The sequence below is a fragment of the Poecilia formosa genome, unplaced genomic scaffold (genome assembly GCF_000485575.1).
Source record: "Poecilia formosa unplaced genomic scaffold, Poecilia_formosa-5.1.2 Scaffold483, whole genome shotgun sequence".
NCBI lineage: Eukaryota > Metazoa > Chordata > Actinopteri > Cyprinodontiformes > Poeciliidae > Poecilia > Poecilia formosa.
Genome location: NW_006800422.1, coordinates 140,672 through 160,406, shown reverse-complemented (window position 1 = coordinate 160,406; position 19,735 = coordinate 140,672). Strand labels below are relative to the sequence as shown.

At 38.2% G+C, this 19,735-nt stretch overlaps 1 protein-coding gene across 4 annotated transcripts; it reads left to right on the top strand.

The window, feature by feature from the left end:
* The first annotated feature begins 1,521 nt into the window (after window positions 1–1,521).
* Window positions 1,522–19,315, top strand: LOC103156481 (arfaptin-1-like). 4 transcript variants are annotated; one of them, XM_007578544.2, is made up of 10 exons: window positions 1,522–1,788; window positions 4,656–5,002; window positions 10,214–10,312; window positions 10,651–10,759; window positions 11,664–11,765; window positions 13,559–13,671; window positions 14,160–14,381; window positions 15,608–15,765; window positions 15,924–16,098; window positions 17,525–19,315. In XM_007578544.2, the coding sequence occupies exons 2-10, from the start codon at window positions 4,658–4,660 to the stop codon at window positions 17,678–17,680; spliced, it is 1,479 nt and encodes a 492-aa protein (XP_007578606.1). In that variant the 5' UTR covers window positions 1,522–1,788; window positions 4,656–4,657; the 3' UTR covers window positions 17,681–19,315. The 4 variants fall into 4 exon arrangements, with proteins under 4 accessions (XP_007578606.1, XP_007578608.1, XP_007578607.1 ...); XM_007578546.2 differs by lacking the exon at window positions 4,656–5,002 and having other exon boundaries at window positions 1,526–1,788; XM_007578545.2 differs by lacking the exon at window positions 11,664–11,765 and having other exon boundaries at window positions 1,527–1,788.
* The last annotated feature ends 420 nt before the right edge of the window (window positions 19,316–19,735 follow it).

Genomic DNA, 19,735 nt, shown 5'->3' with positions numbered 1-19,735 from the left:
GCTTCAACCAGACACAGCTTGCGTCAAGACGCAACGTGCGTGACCCACCCAAACAGTTGTGGGAAATTGAGTTCATATTTACGAGAAGGAAATCTGATATGAAAACTCCACCAGAAAAACAAAACAGCTTAAAGTTTCTCATGTTTTATGTATAATTGAGGGACTATTTTTATTTTAGAAAAAAAATGTTTACAGCCCAAACTCAACATATTTTAAGTTTTCTAAACAAACTGCAAACAAAAAGCAGTAGTAATGTTTGTTGACGTGTTCATTGATAAATTGAACAAATGGTATAAACGAGGTATCTATTTTGCAGGTAAAAATTCATTTAAATTCATTAAACACAATTGTCAATGTTTGCTAATGTGAGTTCCTTGATGCTCTGTATGACAGCAGCTCTGATTTGTGGAAGTTGTTACACTACATACAAGTGATAAACAAGTGATAAACATACATTTAAATAATAAGATGCCCACATAACACAAGCAGAAGGATCCAATTAAAATATAAACAAGAAAAATATAAAAAACAAATGATAATGTTAGCTGCCTCAAACATTGAGAGTGTTCCAGCATTTCTTGTATCTTGTTAACACTTTCATCATCGTGCTATGGGGTTTGTTTTCTCTAGATGGTACATAGTATTTTTTTCCAAGGTAGGTAGAATTATGAACAGTTCTAAACATCAGTCTATTTTAACCCAAGACCTTCAGGAAACCTGTATTATTTTTGGTTCACGGTGACTCCAAGAATAGATTCAAATCAATCAATCAGTGGTTTCACTGGAAAATTATAGTTCTGAAAAAAACTAACCAGAAGATTTGAAGAGGTGTACTGAAGAGGATTTGTCATTGTAAATCTCAATAGGGTGGAAAGACTTTGGTGGCTGTGTCTTCAACCAGCTCATCAGTTTCTTAGTTTTTACATTTGTTCTACTACAACCTCACAGACTTGGCCTCTACAAGTCTGTTTTTCAACCTAATCACTACATTAAGATCAGCAGCATGTATCAGAACAGCCAAGTAGAAGCAAAGATTTAAATTCAATAGATCCATAAGTAGGCCTGAAAATCAGTGCTAACTGAGCTTGAGAATTTTTGCAAAGAAGAATCTGTAACAATTTCAAACTCTACGCAGTGCATACTTTTTATTGATTGCATAAAAAGTATGCACTGAAAACCATGCATCTTTTATTTTCCAGTTAACAATTAGGCCCTACTTTGTGTTAGTCTTCTTGCACATAAACTCTAAATAAAATACATTCAAGTTTGTGGTAGCAACATAACACAATGCAAACAAAGGTGGCTGTACAGTACTGTAGCGCTCGTAGAATATCAAACTCAGTAAAAAAATAATCAAGTATTAAATATAGATGCTCCAGGTTTGAGGATACCTTAATATCTAATAAAGTTTTTTTTATTTATTTTTATTTTATTTTTTATTTTTTACGATGAATCCTAAAAGTTAGAGTTGCCAAACTGCAAAGAGCATCTTCCAACAACAGGGGGAGCCCGCGTACTCCAAAGCTTTTGTTCTGATAATAATTGCTTTGTGGGCCTGCATTGGTATTGGAGTCTTTCCGGGGTCTAGACATCACGTCTGCCTTGGTTGAGCGTTAGGAACCACTGATGTCCAGGTTGTAGTTTATCCGCAGAGTTTGCACTAACAGACTGCGCAACAGCTTTCAAGAGAACCTCTGGTTTTGGCGGAGAGGCAGCGCTTAAAGGTTTCAGAAAACTGCTGCGACGGCTAGCAGTTCACAGCTAATAGTTAGCCGCATCCGCAGAGAGGTAACGTATCCAACTTTACAGCATTTGTCATTCCCCTGCTGGGCTTGGAATGCGTTCCAATCAAAAATATGTTGCAGTTTATAGCCAGGTAACATGCTTTAGTAGAAGTTTTTCTTGAGTTTGTTGTCTGCTATTTAGCCGCATTACCCCAGGCTAGAAGCGTCAACGTCTGCTAGTGAGACGTTCACCTTAATTCAGATGTGTGGGCATGAGTGTTTTACTCTGGCACGTTTCTTATATATTAGTCTATTGCTTTTAAAATATGTTATGTCTGGCTAATTTGAGGCGTTCACTTGAACCAAAACAGGACGATTCTGGATTGAAATAGTGCTAATAGTACTTTTTGATGCCTTCGTCACGTGACTGTGCTGCAACAGGCGATCCACCCAACCTTGCCAACTATTGAGTCTCTTCCGGGGTGTGAGGCTGTTACACAGAGGAACAACTCTAACTTTTGTGCCACTATTTGTTAATTGCAATTTAAATATACGTGATGGGTTGCTAAAATACCTTTGTGTGTGCAAAGGTTTTCAGGAAGTATTCTAAAGGGAGTGTGTTGTAGATTGCATTTCACAGATGTTAATATTTATGCAGAGTTTACAGATTTAAGGGGGAAAAATAATAAAATAAAGGTGCAGATTTGAAGATAAGGCAGCTGACTACGGATTTCTGTAAGGTCACAGTTGATGAGACCTTCTGTAACAGAAGGTAAATGTTGTCCTGATTGTTTTAAGAGCAGTTTGTGAGCGTAGGAACACCTGACTGTGGCTTTGAGCATATCTTACTCTACATGGAGGCTCAGCTGGCCTTGTTGGCTACAATTATCTTTTATTTGCATAGCATAACTGTTGGATTCCACCTTTTGTAGAGTTTAGTGTTCACACAAGAAAGTTATTTAAAAAAATTAGAAGAGTGTTTTGTGCATTTGTTTTTAGCCCCCTGAGTAAATTTACAGAACTACATTCCACCTTAAGCTGAGGCTGATTGGGTGGAGAGAGTCTGTGAACAGAAGTTTTCAGTCTAACCACAGATCATTGTGGATTTGAGAAAGAGCTGGCCCTCTCTTCTTAAAGGCTTCTCAGACAGCTTCCATCTTGGCCTGATAATTTCTGCCAAGCAGCCCTAACTTGAGAGTGATTGAGTCAGCTGCTGGGAGTGAGGAGATGACACAACTTCATGTTTTAGTAAGGAGTTGTGGTTGACCCCGTTGCTAGGGGTGGTCCTGTGTTCTAGAGACAATGATTGGTTGATGCACAAAATAAAATAAGTCACTAAAACAAAACCCCACCCATGTATTCAGCTGATAGAAATTGACCAATCACTGTAACCAGACTGGATTAAGAATAGTGTCATAATCATGAAACTATGCAAAATTGATGATTTGCTAGAGCATCAACATGTTGATTGTGCCTTATTTATATTTATATTCCTTATTTATATTCACCATGCTGGTCATTTTACTTCGTCATCAATTTGATATCAATCTGGATGCTCAGATTGTATGAACTTGTTTTATTTGATCAAATGACCAACATAAAATGGAGAATTAAACAGTCAAACAGGATCGCATCGCATTACGCGTCCACTCAGCCGTAGAAGACCGTCTCACTCACTATATGTTCGTTGATATTCTTTCATTGAAGAAAAAGCCTGGCAGCTCAGTTAACTTAATACTGGCAATTTAAGTTACAGAATTTTATGCACAAACCTGTTTTGTTTAACTTTAAACTGATGGAATTTGATAGAGTATGGAACTTTGTAGAATTATTTTAAATAAAAGTTATCTTTGGTTACACTGTCACATAATTTGAACAGAATCTCTAGTCTGATTAGAAAAATGGTTTCTTAATTGAAAATTGTTGAACCCTAAAAATTGGAATTGAATTGCTGGACACTGAAAGATTTGCATCTGTCCTGCAGATCACTAACTCGTTAAGTCTTGTGTGCGCGCGTCTGCGTATGACAGCAGGGAACGCATTAAGCATGCAGGACAGTGAGTCCTGAGAACCTCTGGGTTACATCCAGGACAGACTCTCCCTCCTGAGCTGAGCCACTGCAGCCTCTATGAATAATGCTGTTGTTGACATCTGAAAACAATTTGTTCATCGGGTTTCTTTTGGGGTGTCAGAGTAAAATGGGTTGAATCCACAAGTTTTTCAGTTTTTTTTATTCATGACTATTTTAAAGCAAAGTGTCATTTTTGTTTCTCTTTCCTGTAGTTGTAACACAAACGTGGAAACACCGAAGGGTTAGGAATACTTTGTAAAGGCACCTTTTATTGCTACTCAACGGTATTGCTAACTGGAGATGTAGTGATCCAATATTAATGTGTGTGTCTGTCCCAATATTGAAAATTAATTTCCATGGCGTATCATCAGTGTCGATGTGCCAGATTTATTTTATGTTCTATTTAGAATTCCTGTTTGCACTTGCAGAACCATTTGAAAGGTTTGTTGCAGTTTGTTTTTGCATATTTCACCAAGCAACCTAAAGTTTTTTAAACATTTTTTTTTATTATTAATTTTACATTGACTGTTATCCTCCTAATTGCACTGACTGAACAAATTAAAGTTGTGTTGCTCTTACATGTTTGACCAAGCTTTAAATTAGCTGTACTGGTGCAAAGGTATTAAATAAACTTGTATTTAGGTACATTTTGTATTTTTTTAAAAAGAAAGATTTTAAGTCAGTTCATCTCTGTTTTTCTGTCTCGGATCGGCATCAGCCGATACTAAACCTCAGATATCTGGATTGGTGTTGAAAGTGGAAAAAACAGTGGATCCCTTTGCTAACTGGTGTTCTGTCGTACGTTTGCAGTGCAGCAGCTCTGTGGACGTCTTCATCCTGTCCTGTGTGTCTTGTTTCAGGGATGTCTGAAGTTAGTCTTGAGGCTGAGTTGGGGAAGACCTCAGCAGAGGACCCTCAGAGGGATTGTGAGGAGGCTGATGAAACAGAGGAGAGTTTGAGTGAGGATGTGCCTCCAGAGGTAGCACCCAGTAGCAGGGGAGGAGAGGACAAAGCTGACGTACTGTATGAGATCGATATTAACAGTGATGAAGAAACCGCAGAGTCGTCCAGTAAGGATGCTCAGGGGCAGGATGAGGGTCCTCTGTCGGGAACCGTGGCGTCCAGCAGGGTGGGCAGCGGGGCTAAACTACAGGCTGAATCGGCCGGAACACCAAAGGGAAACGGAGATTCTCTCTCTGAAACAAAGGTGATATTTATTTACATTCATTATTGAAAATCAAGTCTTTCTGGCACTTCCTCTCTGCGCTGCAGCCTGTCGCGTTTTATTTCTTGGTTTCCAGTGATGGTGGCGGGCTCTTCCTGTTAAATCCATTTATTCAGTTACACGTGATTGTGCTTCTTTTTTTAGAAATGAATTATTAGGGTGCTTGCGTTGCATATTCTGTCTTTGCTTTAGTCTGAAGTTGTGTGTTGGATTTAAGATGCTTTGCTGGAGCATTTGGAAGGAACCTGTTGATGTTGGTTGTGGGCTTGGTGGCATTCTTCCCAACTGGCAGGCTGTTGCTCAGTGATGCGCTTCATGCATTTCTGCATAGAAGATCAAATGTGCAGATTTTCTCTCTCTCTGTCTTACTGCAAACTGATTTAACTCTGTATATGCATTTCATTGTGTTACAAAGTGTTATACTTTAATATCACCTTGCAACAAGTAATTATTTCTTTGCAGGTTTTTGCAGCCAATATGATAAATCCTTGTAGTTTGGTTGCAGTGCCACGTTTCTTGTTTTTCTGGAAGCTCTTCAGACTGTTGCCTGATGTCACTTCAGGGTTACCTTGCTAATTGCATTGACAGTTCCCAAAGATGCACCAATAAAGCTTTTACTGGAAGATTTCTTTTTGACCTTCCAAATTAGATTATCTACAAATGAAGGATTAAAAATGTGCTGCAGGTTCTTAAATAAAGTGATTTTTAATTATTTAATAATAAAGCACATATCCCAAGTACTTTTTTCCATTTTAGTTATTCCACTTAAAAGTGCATCAACGTACATGATGTTGGTTGATGTTTATAGGCTGAATATTTTGGAAGCTCTTGGTTTTGCTGCATTTATTGAACATCAGAACATCTGTGCTGGTCATAGCTGATCATGGGTCAGTTTACAGATTCATTTTTTTGTGGTTGTTTCGTTGTTTTGCAGTCCCACATCGTGTAGAACATTCTGCAGTCAAGAGGCAATATATGAGCATTTCCTTATTTGCTGACGTAGCAGGCCGGACAATGGGATTGTTGTTTTCACCAGTCACTCCCTCACCAGTCTGGCTCGTCTCCAGCTGTAGGGATTCAAACTACATCCTGTCACTTTACATGGCTCAGTCGATTGGAGCCTCTTTACCATTTTGTGTGTGTGTGTGTGTGTGTGTGTGTGTTTGACTCTTGAGGCGTCATAATTGGTTCATGTTCAGGTCCCATCCTTTAAAGGGTTGCCATATAAAACAAGGCATATATACCTAAGTATATAGGCTTGTCACAATAATCAATAAATCAATGAATCACGTGACAAATGAAAACAAACTCAATAATTTCCATTAGTATAAGTTATCGTTCATCTTTTTTCTCTCTCTCTCTTTCTATCAAAAACTATATGATAAAAGTCTTCAGTTTGGTGCTTTGGTCTCAACCAGCCCTTTTTTTGAAGGACAATTTTGTGTCCAAGTACTTCATAATTCATTTTATTTGTTTATTTCTTTTAGAGATTTAAACCGTCTTCCAGTTCAAGTGTTAAATGTTTATTAGAATTCAAAATTTATTGTAGAATGTGTTCTTATTATTTTGTCATTATTATGTAACAGTGGCCTCAAAACAACAATATTATTGTTCATCGCAATAACTTCTGGAACAATTTATCGTCCAACAAAATTTATCATGACAGGCAGGCATGTGTAGTTTTGGTACATTTCTAATGAAAAATAAAGTTTACTAGCTACTTTACAAAACTTTGTTACCTTTGTTTGTTCTTCTTAACGCCACTGAATCAGATAAAGCGGAGCATCAGACTGGAAGCAATCTGATGTGCAGCATGCAGTCAGACAGGTAGAGCCAGGCCTGTGTGTGCTGCCTGCATGCTGGTGTCCCATGGCCTTTCATTATGCATGGCTCTGTCACATAATACAACAGTCAACACACTTTGCCACATATGTACGTTTAAAATTGTGACTCTGCTAATCGTTATGTTCCTTTTAAATTGTTGCAATGAAGAGAAGCATTCCACTCGGATATTAAAGCAAATTTTATATTATTTGAAAATTGACAGAGAATCATAAAGGTCAGATAGGGTTGCTGTGACTAGTCAACAAAACCAACATTAGTTTTTCTTGGCATCTAATTCTGTCAACTTTTTTTTGTTGTTTTCTTTAGTATTTAAAAAAAAGTTGAAGATGTTTTTCATCAAACTTGATTTGAGAGAGAGAGATCAAGAGAGAGAGAGATATGCACGCACACACACACCCTGGGTGCATTTTGCAACTGTGTGTTTGTGTGCCCACCTCCACTGATTGGGAGCTACATTTTCAAAATGAAGAAAATAATTAATATTTTGCACATATTTAAAAAAAAAATCATCAAAATCATTTTAAATATGTAAGCAAATATTTGTATATTAAAATGAATTTAGTTAAATGTAAGACATGTCAGTTCTTTCATAACAAAGAAAATGTTATTTGTTATGACGTATGACATATATGTCCAATAATATTTTATGATAAAAATTTATCTAGAAATAAAAAGGTTGGCTTTCAGAATGTCTAATATGAAACTGAACTGCAAATAAAAATGAAACTCCAAAGGAAAAATCATGTTAGCACCACTCTCCTTTAAACAATTATATAGTTAGTAAATTCATTTGATTAGTTTGGTTTAAACATAATTAGTTTATTATTTTATCTTTACAGTTAGAAGTAATTAAAAAGCTAATTAAAAATTAATAAAAAAAAATTAAAAAGTAATTAAAAAAAAGTAATTAAAAATTAAAATCATTCAAACTTGAATGATTAACACTAATTTTTCCATAAACACTGACAGGAGTCTCCCTCACAGTTTACTGTGCAGGTAAAACCGATCTGGCCTCCAGCGTCTCCTCTGCAGCCGCTGTCGTCTCTTCAGCTCATCATGCATGTCTGTTGTGTTGCAACGAAACCTTGGATCACCCAAATACTCCAGTGTACTTTAAACAAGTAAATTGCCTCTTCATGCAACGGTGAAAAGTTCAAATTCACAAACAAATTGTCTGATATAAATATTGATTTAAACACATTACATCAAAAATAGGACTGGTGGGAGCAGCCCTACATGAATTATTCAGGGCTGAATTATACGTCTGCCTTAGATCCCAATATTTGATCAGATCAAAGTTTATTTATTTACCTTTTATCCTACACTGTTGATCACTTTTTATTTCATTCATGTAAATTATATTCTTCAGTCTTTAACTTTTTGTTTGGTTACTCATCATTTCATTTTTCGAATAAACTGTTGGTAGGATCATAAAATTTTTTAATCAGATTAAAGCAGTGTTTTACAAATATTTTAGTGGATTAGTATGAACAAAACCTCCAAAATGAAACACTTGGTTTACAAGACCAGGATCCTGTTACCCAATGATCTGACAGTTATTTAAATTATTTACGCACTGCATGAAGGATCTTATTCAGAGTTTACTGACAGTCTAAACTGTTCATAAATACTCTTTTAGCCGTTTGAAGCTGCAGCTTTCACAGTTAAACCTCGTGGAGTAGCTTCAGAGTGTCATGCTGATTAGGTCAGTGTCCCAGTTTCCAGCTCCACACTGATTAGGCTGTAAAATTAAAGCGAGTCCTGAGTCTATAGCCAGTGTGTGTAAAGTGTGTGTAGCCACACCCTGTGGCTCTCCAGGGAAGCAGCTCACAGATGTTTCAGAACAGTCTTTATTTTCAGACTCCATGTCTCACATTGAGGCTCCAGCTGTAGAAATGGGATCTGTTTTCTAAGTTAATAGTCAATAGCAGCTTTTAGACTTTAGGACCTTTTTGCAGTTCTCTAGTATTGTTAGACATAGTTCCTCTTCTGTTTGTGTGCGTCACACAAACGGCTCCATCTGAACACTTTTCTAGGCTTTAGTTATTTTTAGCTGTTTACCCCTTTTTGAAAAGTAATTTTTTAAATCAACCTTTAATTAGCGTGACGGAAACTGTAATACAGTAGTCGATCTAAGATGACTGACTTGGTGATAAGGCCTTAAATACACACATACTGCCTCTACACCTGACGTTAGTTGTGTAAAAGGAAAACATGTCGTTCTCTCTGCATGTTGCATCACGTTGTCTGGTAATCAGCCAGTATGTTTGCTGTAAAATATGGTAGTGCTGATAACTGACGCAGACTTTGGCTGGACTAGAGCTACATGTCCTGGTCAACATTTAACTCATTAACATGACCATGAAAATCTCCTTTCAACCTGCTGGATTATTTAAAGAAAATTCGAGCTTGAGATGATACATTTTTACCCCTTTGGAACGTTTTTTGTTGTTTAAAAAAAATACATTTTGTTGTATTTTTTTCTGCAGTTGAAGCAGAAAAAGACATGCGTCTTTAAGGTCAAATTTTGAGAGGAGGTAGCTGCCATTTGTCCTGTCAGTAAATCCTCCCACTGGAGCTGTGCCTCTGCAGCTCCTCCAGAGTCGGCACGGACCTGCGATTTTTTTTCAAAGGTTGAAATCCATTTTGTCAACTTAACCCTGTTTAATAAGGGTGCACTGATAAAGCTGCTCCGAATGTAATTAATTTTGGGAATTTGTGATCAGCCGATAGTTGCATCTAAAGCTGATCTTATCCCTCGATCTTAAATCAGCCACTGACCTGTTCTGCTCTGCTGTGAGAGGTCTGACTGAATGACCGGCCCACCAGGTCACGTCTGCACCTTTGCAGTTAACAAAAGTCACTCCACTGTGGCCAACTCAGCAACATTCTCGCTATATTTAGTGACATTTCAGACCAAAATATCGAAATGGGAAGGTCAGGCTTTTTTAAATGTCAGTAATCGCCGATTGGCCAGACAACTGTAATCTGTGCAGCCCTTCTGTTTGACCTCTACAAAAATACAGTCAACACACAATTTTCTGAATTTTTCTTCCTTCTCAGAAGGCAGCCATGTTTTTGTTTGCTGACCAAAGAAGCATAAACTTTCTTTCTAAGTTGGTGGCTGCAACTTGACAAAAAGTGAAAATCCAGCTGATGTGAATACTTTTGCCATGTAATGTATAATATTCAGATGATTATTGGGAAGTTGCCCATCTGTTTAGATTTTGGCCAATATTATTGGGGTATTGTCCAGAAGGTGGCAGAACACAGCTGTGTGGGTGGAGAGTTCTTTGACTTCTCTGTCTTCTGCTCCAGTAACGGCTCCATTTCTCCTCCTGGTTCCAGGAGAGCACAATGGCTGATTGTCACCGAGGCTCAGCCGCTGAGATCCCCGTCACCAGCAATGGAGACCTGGATCAGAGTCCAGACAAGGTGTTCCTCAGGGTAGGCCTCTGGGCGCAGTCTTTGGCATCTTCACTCTCTCCTCAATTTCATTATTTCTTAACAGTCAAACTTTACCTAAAACTTGTAGTGCAGCAATTCTCTGCTAAATATTCTCCCCCTCCTAAAATAATGGTCATTTTGTTGTCATGTGATTTTTGTTTTTTTGTTTTTTTTTTGTTGTTGTTGTTTTTGTTTACCTAAAACATATTTTGTAAAGAGAGGGAGTGTGATTTCTACAAAAATCACCTTTGGCAATAAATGACTTGGGCCATTATTTTAGTAAGGTGACCACATGTGAGCTTCCACTTCCACTGTGAACACAAGTCTCATTTCCACAGGATTCCCACTCTGCTCCTCCAGGGAGCATGAAGGTCTCGGACTCTTCTGTCTCCGCCAGCAGCTTTGTCTCACCACCAGAGGGCATCATCGAATCAGGACCACACAAAGGTAAACAATTACGCCCACCCCCTGTTTTCTCCCTCTTTTTGTCTTTCTGTTCCGTGACTGTTAAGTTTTTGAAGCAGGAGTCTTCTAGTCAGACTTTTATGCAGCAGCTCTTTGTGTTTACAATCTGTAAGCCAATTTCAATAAGCAATTAGTCATGATAAAATAAAATGAACTTAATCATTTCCATTCTGATGATATTTTTTTGAAGGGCAATTTTTTTTAGAGACTTCACAATCCATTTTATTTCTGGTTTCAGTAGTGTGTTTATGTTCGTTTTATTTATTGTTTTTGATGTTTTTTGTTTAGGCTGTCGTCTAGTTCCAGTGTCAGGCGTTCTTTACAAAATTAGATTTAATTAATCTTTGAGAGAGCGAATTTCTATTTTTATGTCATTATCACTTTATTACTTGAAAGTGCTCTCAAGCAACAATATTATCATGTATCGCAGTCATTACTGTGACAATTTATCGTCCCACAAAATTTATGCTCATAATAGGCCTAACAATCTGCACGTGTCCCAGTTCTCCACCTTTGTTTTAATCCTTACTGAAAGACAAATTTGAATGTGAGAAAGAGGGCGCTGATTTGAATTGAATGAGTCTGCTCTGATCTCCTGGTTTAACCCTCATGTCCTTTTCATCATCAGGTGCTTGTTAGAAATTCTAATAAAAGCCTCCCTGCAGAGCAGAGAGCTGTGGCAGCCTGCTCACCTCAGTGTTCCCATGGTTATTTTCCACGTTGTTCTCCTCAGTAGTTCAGGAAGCCCTTTTGTATATTTTGCACTTTTGTCTGCAGTGTAAACTCTACTGTAAAGAGGGGTCAACACTGATGGGGATAGTCCTGTTTATAATTTAATGGCAGGAAGTAAATCTACTGCTGAATCATAACTGTGAATGTTTCCCAGAGTCGGCAAGCCTGCCCTCTTCTCCTGTGAGTCCTGTAGCTTCCAGCTCGGCTGTCGCCAGCCGCCTGGCGCGCTCCTTCAGCGATAGTCAGGCGGATTCAGGTACCTGAAGCTACAATGTTTCAACTAGACAATAATAAATCACAACTCAACGCATTTTAATCTTCTGCTTGTTTCTGCGGGCTGCGTTTCATTCTTGACAAAACTCTTTCCCTTTTTCGCTTGTGGGCTCTCTAAATATTTCCTCTACATCAGCACGTCTAGCTGAAATAGTCTTTAGTTTCTTTTCGGTGATTTAGATGCGAATCTTTCTGAAACAAATTTTAGAACCTTAAGTTTTATCTGGGAGAAATTCCTTTTACATTTCCAACTTGTTGGCGGTTCCTGCTCGCAGTATTTTATCCTTGCAGAAGGTGGCACAGAGTAGTGTAAATGGAGCCTTACTCACATAATGGAGGAAGAGTTGATCAGACAAAGATCCAGTCGTTTCATGGGAATGTTGGCAAATGTCTCGATAGCTTAGATCAGGATTTTCAAGCTCCAGTTCTTGAGGGCCTCCCTGGTCCAACACCTGGATCAAATGACTGAAGCTCTGCTCACAAAGCAGGTCTTGATGCTCAATTCCGATTCTCAGTTAATCAATTGAGGCATTTATAGATTGATTTTTCCAAGTTCATCTGTATCAGAGCCAACTGTATCATCACAAGATCACAATGGCGTTGATCGCAAATGATGTCAAACTGCCACATTTAGAACATCGCACCGCCGCCATTTTAGTTCCAGACAAACAAGAGCAGTAAGCTGTGTTTTGGGGGGGAAGTCTGAGCAACTGCTTTAGTTTGATTGGTTGATTTAGGTTATTAATATGTAATGCCCACCAATAGCTGCTTGCCAAACGCAAATAAACTCAAATAAACTTTCATCTGACAGCCAGCTGATGTAGTGACAGGGTGAGGTGCTCACCATGGCGACCCATGGGTTTTTTTAGAATTATAAAAATGAACTCAAAGAATTGATGAATTGATATTTTTACCTACATCGACTGCCCAGCAGGAACGTGGTGAGTTGGCCCAGATGACTTGGTGCTAGTGAGTGCCAGCTACCACACTGTTCATAGACGGAATGTAAAACCTGCCTTCTTTCCGCTCACTTTGAGTCCTCTGCATTTCAGCCACAGTTTAACTGTGATGGTTCTGTGTGGAGCTTCTGGACGTCCTCATCGTCAAACATCACACACTCTTCAGCTCTCGCCATTCTGTTTGTGTTTTGCCTGTTCAAACCTCTGGGCAACAGTTGCATCTTCGCTGCATGACTTTCAGAATATATTTCATTATATTGTCAGTCATAGTAAGCCCACATTTGTTTGCCGCTCCTGATTATTTCGGCTCACTTCACTGCTACTAACATTCTGAGTGAAAAACATCGACTAAAAATCCAGACCATAAGCGTCAAAATGTGCTTGTAGGGCTCCTGTCTGTATATTTAACTGGTCTGCTTTAACAGAGGGAAATGCTCATAATCATCTACACAGTGACCTGGTTCACTAAAAATCTGTACATCAATCTGCTTACTATAAATAAATATATACATCTGCTGTTTTATTGAATTTTCACTTGATTGTTTTTCTGCATTCTGGGTTCTCTTTACATTTGCTCTTTAGTTTCTTAATGTCTATAAAACATCTCTAATCCTCTCTTCAGCTCTGAAAAGGCTCATGATTTTAATTAGATTATTCTTAAGTTCTTAAACATTGTTTTTCTGAGCTTTGTCCTTAGTACTGACAATCAGAATAATCTGTTTTAAGAAGCATAGACGTTGGCTTCTGTCTAGAGTTTTTCTTTCTCCTTTTAATATTAATAATTCAGTCACTAAGTGAATGTCGTTTAACTGTCCAGGCACAATGCAAACTCCGCCGGGCAGCGGAGCGGTGGTCCTGTCAGACGACCTGAAGAACCCCGCCATGGAAAAACTTGACCTGGTCAGAAAGTGGAGCATCAACACGTATAAAGTAAATTTCTCTGCACTTCTCTTCTTATTCTGTCCATTTCCTCCTCTTCTTCTCTCCTTATCCCTCCTGTTTATCTTCTGTCACTTGGTTACAGTAGCAGTGTTTCCATTAACTATGAAACTGCAAATAAATTTGATAGAAACATGGCAGTTAAAAAAAAAAAAACTCACATTTTTTGCTAAAGTTTTGCACTTGGATGAGGTGGTTTTTCAGCTGTGTCAAAATAGATGTATTTCACAAATGTGTAATGGAAACACTTCAGCATCAGAGGAGTCACATGATTAACAGCTGGATGTTACTGGCAAAAACGAAGAAGACAACAGGAAGTAGTTGGAGGATGATGATTTTTTATTTTTATTTTTTGGACAATGTAGAGCTGGCTCCATCAGAGCTCTCACAGCATCACAGTTCATAAAAAGTGTGTCATTCCAAGCCTAGGCTCCTCCCAGTGTGAGTGTTTGTGATCATTTGTCTGCTGTCCTCTGCAGTGCACCCGGCAGATCCTGTCAGAGAAGCTGGGCCGCGGCTCCAAGACTGTGGACCTGGAGCTGGAGGCGCAGATTGAGCTGCTCCGCGAAAACAGGAGAAAGTACCAGAATGTGATCAAGCTGGCTCAGGCACTGGCCAATCAGCTGTCCCAAATAATGCAAACTCAGAAGCAGCTGGGCGATGCCTTCGCCGACCTCAGCCTCAAGTCACCTGAGCTCCATGTGAGTCAATGTGTGAGTGAGTGGTTCACCTGGCTGGATTCATCTACAGGAGGCTCTGAGGAGCTCAACAAACTGGAGGAAGCCGCGTTCATGATTAGTCAACAAATTCTTCTTTCAATCAGTACATCTAAATAACTGATTTATATGTTTGCTCAGCCATATTGGCCATTTACTGCATAACAAAAATGTAAACAAAGATGTGTTAAAATTAATAATGGCCTCAAGCTGAGGTCTTAAACTTAGGGCTGCCATGGTGCTGCAGGGTGTCATGAGGTTTCTGAGTAGACCGTTTGAATATATATATTTTTTGTAATTCAGAATTGATTTAAATACACAATATGAATCAAAAAAATATTTAAAAAATGATAAAAGGATGCGCAAAGTAACGTATTACAGTCAGAAATTCAACCATTCAGCTCAGTGAGCAATAAACTCACTGAGTTATGTTAACAATATCTTTATTGTTAACGTAACAATAAACTGTTATGTTAACAGTTCTGCATTTTCTGGATGTCAGTTTGTTCATGGCAGTGGATTTAGCAGGCAGACATTTTGTATTCAAACTTTTATGTTTAATATAAAAACAATTACATGTCCACATTTCTTAAGAATATTTTTTTCAAAGACGTTACATGAATGATCAGGAGTTCCTGAAAAACTAGAAAACACTTTACACCAATAACAGATCAAAAACCTGTAATAACTTTGTTGTTGAGCTCACTTGTCTATTTATTCAATAATTTAGCATCAAAAATGGTTTTTGGATTGAATATTTTTGACTTATTGTGATCCATTAATTACAAACCCTTTAAGTTGATTACAAAATGTTGATGGAGTCCCACCATTAGCAGTTACATTTTGTTTAGAAAAGGATTAATAATTAACCATTACTCAATGCTTTGTAAAAGTATTCACACCCCTTGACCAATAGGACTTTATTTTTCTGTTTTTATTGGGTTTTTTTAATGATGGACTCAAAACAGTCCATAAAGATGAAGCCTTCACTCTTCCTTAAGCCAACAATTGAAGGAATTGTTTAGTAAAGATTTCACTGACAAATCAGACGTCTTTTGTGCATTTGAGCTGGACTTTTTTTTATTATTATTATTTTGAGAGAGAAGGAAACCCATCAACAAATAACTTGACAGTTTTTGTGTTAAGGTATTACATGTTTTAACGTGTTCGTTTGCTTGAACAGTTTTGCCATTATCCATCTGGTTTTTCAGGAGGAGTTTGGTTACAACGCCGACACGCAGAGGCTTCTGTCCAAAAATGGAGAGACTTTGCTGGGCGCCATCAACTTCTTCATCTCTAGCGTGGACACACTTGTAGACAAAACAATCGAAGACACCATGATTAATATCAAACAGTATGAGACTGCCAGGTAATTGCTGTGTGAGAGCGATTTGGTTCCTCCTCCAGTTCTGTTCTAGTGTTTCAAGGAATCTGTTCAGAACACATTCTGAGCCGATTGTTCCTACATAAAATGTAAACACATGCTTTAATGGATCTGATGTAAGTTCTTTATTTAAACATGCGCAGGGTCGAGTACGATGCATATCGTACAGATTTGGAGGAGCTGAACCTCGGGCCACGTGATGGAAACACCATGCCGAAGATCGAGCAATCCCAGCAGCAATTCCAGATCCACCGCGAGAAGTTTGAAAGGATGCGGAACGATGTCTCTGTGAAGCTCAAGTTCCTGGAGGAGAACAAGGTTAGCTTCTGGCTCTTCTGCTGTGGTGACCTACAGAGGCACATGTTTGTTGGCGCTCATTTTGGATATGTGTAGAAATCCTGGATTTTTTTTTATTGCCGTACTATAATCTCTCACTGAAAAATCAAACCTTTTAAGATGAGTGAATTAGTTCAGTGGCAAAAGCAATCCCTCATTCAACATAATTAACAAAATGGCTCAATCTGGTGTGTGTGCATCTTTTTTTTTCTTTTTTTTTTCAACCTCCCCTTCTTCCATTTCCCAGGAGAACAACATTTTACATTATTTTTAAAAAAATATTTCTATCGTGAGTTGACCCATATGATTTTAGGAATGCACCAATAAATTTGCCAGCTGATAAATCTGCTCTGATTTCATTAATTTTGAGAAATCAGCAGTTGGCTGATGCTTTCATGTAAAACCAATTTTTAACCAACAACCTTATCTTCCTCCACAAAAGTCTGAATATCAGTGACTGTCCTCTATTTGTTCTACAATGAGAGAGAGAGATGAGGAGCAAGAGGCGATTTTTAAATGGGTTTATTTCGTAAAACGGCACAGAACAGCACTTTCTTTCACATCAGACAAGTCACATGATCATCAACCGGATGTTGCCACTGGTGCAAACCACAAAGACGAAGTGCAGGACGGTTTTTAATGACTTATCGCATGAACAGACTTATTCACATGAGATTGTGTTTCTTGTTTAATGAAAACACTGCAATTGCAAAATAGTTTTTTCAACAATTAGTGGAATATTGATAACATTTTGCACGCATTTGTCATGGAAACGCAACCATAAAACTGCAGTCGCTTCACCCCTATATTTTATGTATCGTTTATCTGTTGAAAGACCAGATGAAATGTTAATTGAGTTAACTAGTAGAGTGCAATTTAACAGTGTCTCTAAGGAAACAAACAGCTTCATAGTCCGTCACCATAGTGGCCATGCTTCTCCACCATTTATCCTTTTTTTAGTCTTGCCCTAATCTCATCTGACAGCACCACACAGCAAGATATATTTTAGAGACTTTTTTTTGTCTTTCTACCGTCCATCTTACTGGAAACCTAAAATAAGTATCTCTGTGGTGTTTGTATCTCAGAGAAACCAGACATCCTGAGTTATTGAGATCTGGGAAACTCATCAACTCAAAAACCAAATTTAAATGATTATCCAGTTTTGCTAAGTGATTACTAGGAGTATGATAATTGTGCCGCCAAATATATTTCTTCAAAATAAGCATCTCCAATCATGAGAATGAATATTCTTGAATCAAGAGTTTCACTTTTCTACACATTGTCAGTGTGAGATTATGTAGCTGCAATAAAATCAGCTTCCACCCAAGAGGACCAACAAATCTGCCCAGATCTCAGTGTACGGATCAGTGTACTGAAGTCCCTTCTTTGCTGTTTGTCCCTCCATCAGGTGAAGGTGTTGCATAACCAGCTCATCCTCTTCCACAATGCTATAGCTGCATACTACGCTGGGAACCAGCAGCAGCTGGAGCAGACTCTCAAGCAGTTCCACATCAAGTTGAAAATGCCTGGCGGGGAAAGTCCCTCCTGGCTGGAAGAGCACTAAACACTCCCGGCTGGCTCAGCTTCACCAAACCTTCCCATGGAAACTACAGAAACCTTCCTCCTCCTGTAATTTGCTGCTTTTCCAGCTTCTGAAATGAAATCTTCTAACAAAAGGAACAAACTCCTGAACTCCTTTTGTCTATTCTTCCTAAATCATTTCTGTCGTTCTTTCAAATCATAAGAGACGCACTTTTTCTACTGTTTGACAGATCTTGTTGAATGGGAGTTCCAGCAGTAAACACTTTATGAAACTCTAAACGGCCTTTTGTACTCCAGAATATGAATGTTCGTATTCCAGCACAGCACACATGTTGGCGTTCCAGCGGCAGCTACTGGACAAGGACTGCCATTAAATCTCACAGCAAACTTGATTCTTTTCTTTCTTTTTTTTTTTTTGTTTGTTTTTTGTATTAGCTGACTGAAATGAACGCTTTACTACAGTTAAAAAAAAAAAGCTTTTTGTTGTCGGGACAAATTCCTTCTTGAATTCTGTAAATTGGTTTTTATTTTCACTATCAAGCTGTGACAGTGTGACACTTTGTGGAGGGCGCTTTATTTGTAATGTGGTTAACATTTAGCTGAGACGGTGTGTGTGGTTTGTCCTCTGCTGCTGTGTGTAAGGCCTCAAATGTCCCAAATCAATACCTCCAGCATTGATTAATTTGAAAAACCAAAGTTTACAAAATCAAGTTTTGGTTTTCCACAGGACTTCTCGTTAGGTAGACCTGGATCAGCCTCTTCTATTGGATTGCTAGCTAACGTTGAGCTGCTTTAAACTCTCAGCTCCTGATTCCTAACTCATGTTGAACAAAGCAAATTAAATGAGATGTGCATCTTTTTTTTTCCTTTATCTCTCGCAAAACCAAAGCGTTTCCAAAAAAAAGCTCTAATCATTGAGTCAACGTCACGCTCTGCTTTTAGTTCGTCTATCTTCAGGACATAAAACCGAATGGATGAGAGATTCTCTTAGATTCCAGAAAATGAAGGACCAGCCTTATGTCACTTTAATGTGCCTTGAATCACTTCTTCTCCTGCTCTATAAACACTCCTGCTTCTGGTTTTCAGACCAAGGACCAAACAGTCACAGCACACAGAGATGGAAACATCCAACACAGTAACTCCAGTGACTTTATGAATTAGTTTTCAAGACGTGTTGCACAATTATGCATTTAGGACTACAAAATAAATTTTTCAGGCCTGTGTGAACCAAAATCCAATTAACTTGATACATTTTCACCTGTAAAGACCAGCATTTGCGGCTGCTACCAGTTTGTCATTGGGGCTATTTAAAGTGTATTTTTCACAAAAAAAAAAAAACAAAACAAAAAAACATTCGTCTTCATGTCGTGTATTTTTCCTATGGCCCACTATAATGGTTTAAAGGGTATGAATCTAGATTCTGTTATTTTCTTGAAAGAAATATATATATTTGTAATCTATATTTTAATGTTAGATTGACCAATGCAGCCTGTTGGTTTATTTTTCTTGAAGGTCTCCAGAATAACATTCTAGTACCGGTGTATGTACTAGGGGATAATCACGTTTTGTAATAATGTTACGTTAACAAATGCTGAGATGAAAAGATTCAGAATGTTGTGCAACCTCTTTGGGGAAAATAAAACTTTCTCTTTCTGTATCTGTGTTCAGAGTTTGACTTTTCATTCACGGCTTACAGCAGCAAACTGAAATGTTAACAGTAGCAAAAGATGAATTATGAATTGTGTAATTCAGAGGTTTTCGGTCGACGTGAAATGGAGTGCTACTGTACCTTACGGAGCTGTCTGCCTCTTCAATTGTGTGCATATTTTAAAGGTGAGAGGAAAGCAAGTGGTTAACATTTTCACAAATATAAATCTGAGAAGTGTGGCATACTTTTTTTTCCCCCAGAGGCCCTCTGTGTTAATATAGGCTCATCTTTCTAACTTTCAAGTGGACTTTTATTTACTAATTGGCATAATCGAGTAAAGGCCACTTGATGGTCCATGCCATACTTTTTAATTTTTACCATGATCTTTTTTTTAAACCACATTCTTTGTTTACCTCCCAGTTCTGCACT

Excerpts from the sequence above, each read along its gene's own strand:
- LOC103156481 (XM_007578544.2), top strand. The coding sequence starts at position 4,658 with ATGTCTGAAGTTAGTCTTGAGGCTGAGTTGGGGAAGACCTCAGCAGAG. Across the intron at positions 5,003-10,213 it reads ATTCTCTCTCTGAAACAAAG|GAGAGCACAATGGCTGATTG; the intron begins GTGATATTTATT and ends TCCTGGTTCCAG. Across the intron at positions 10,313-10,650 it reads CAGACAAGGTGTTCCTCAGG|GATTCCCACTCTGCTCCTCC; the intron begins GTAGGCCTCTGG and ends TCATTTCCACAG.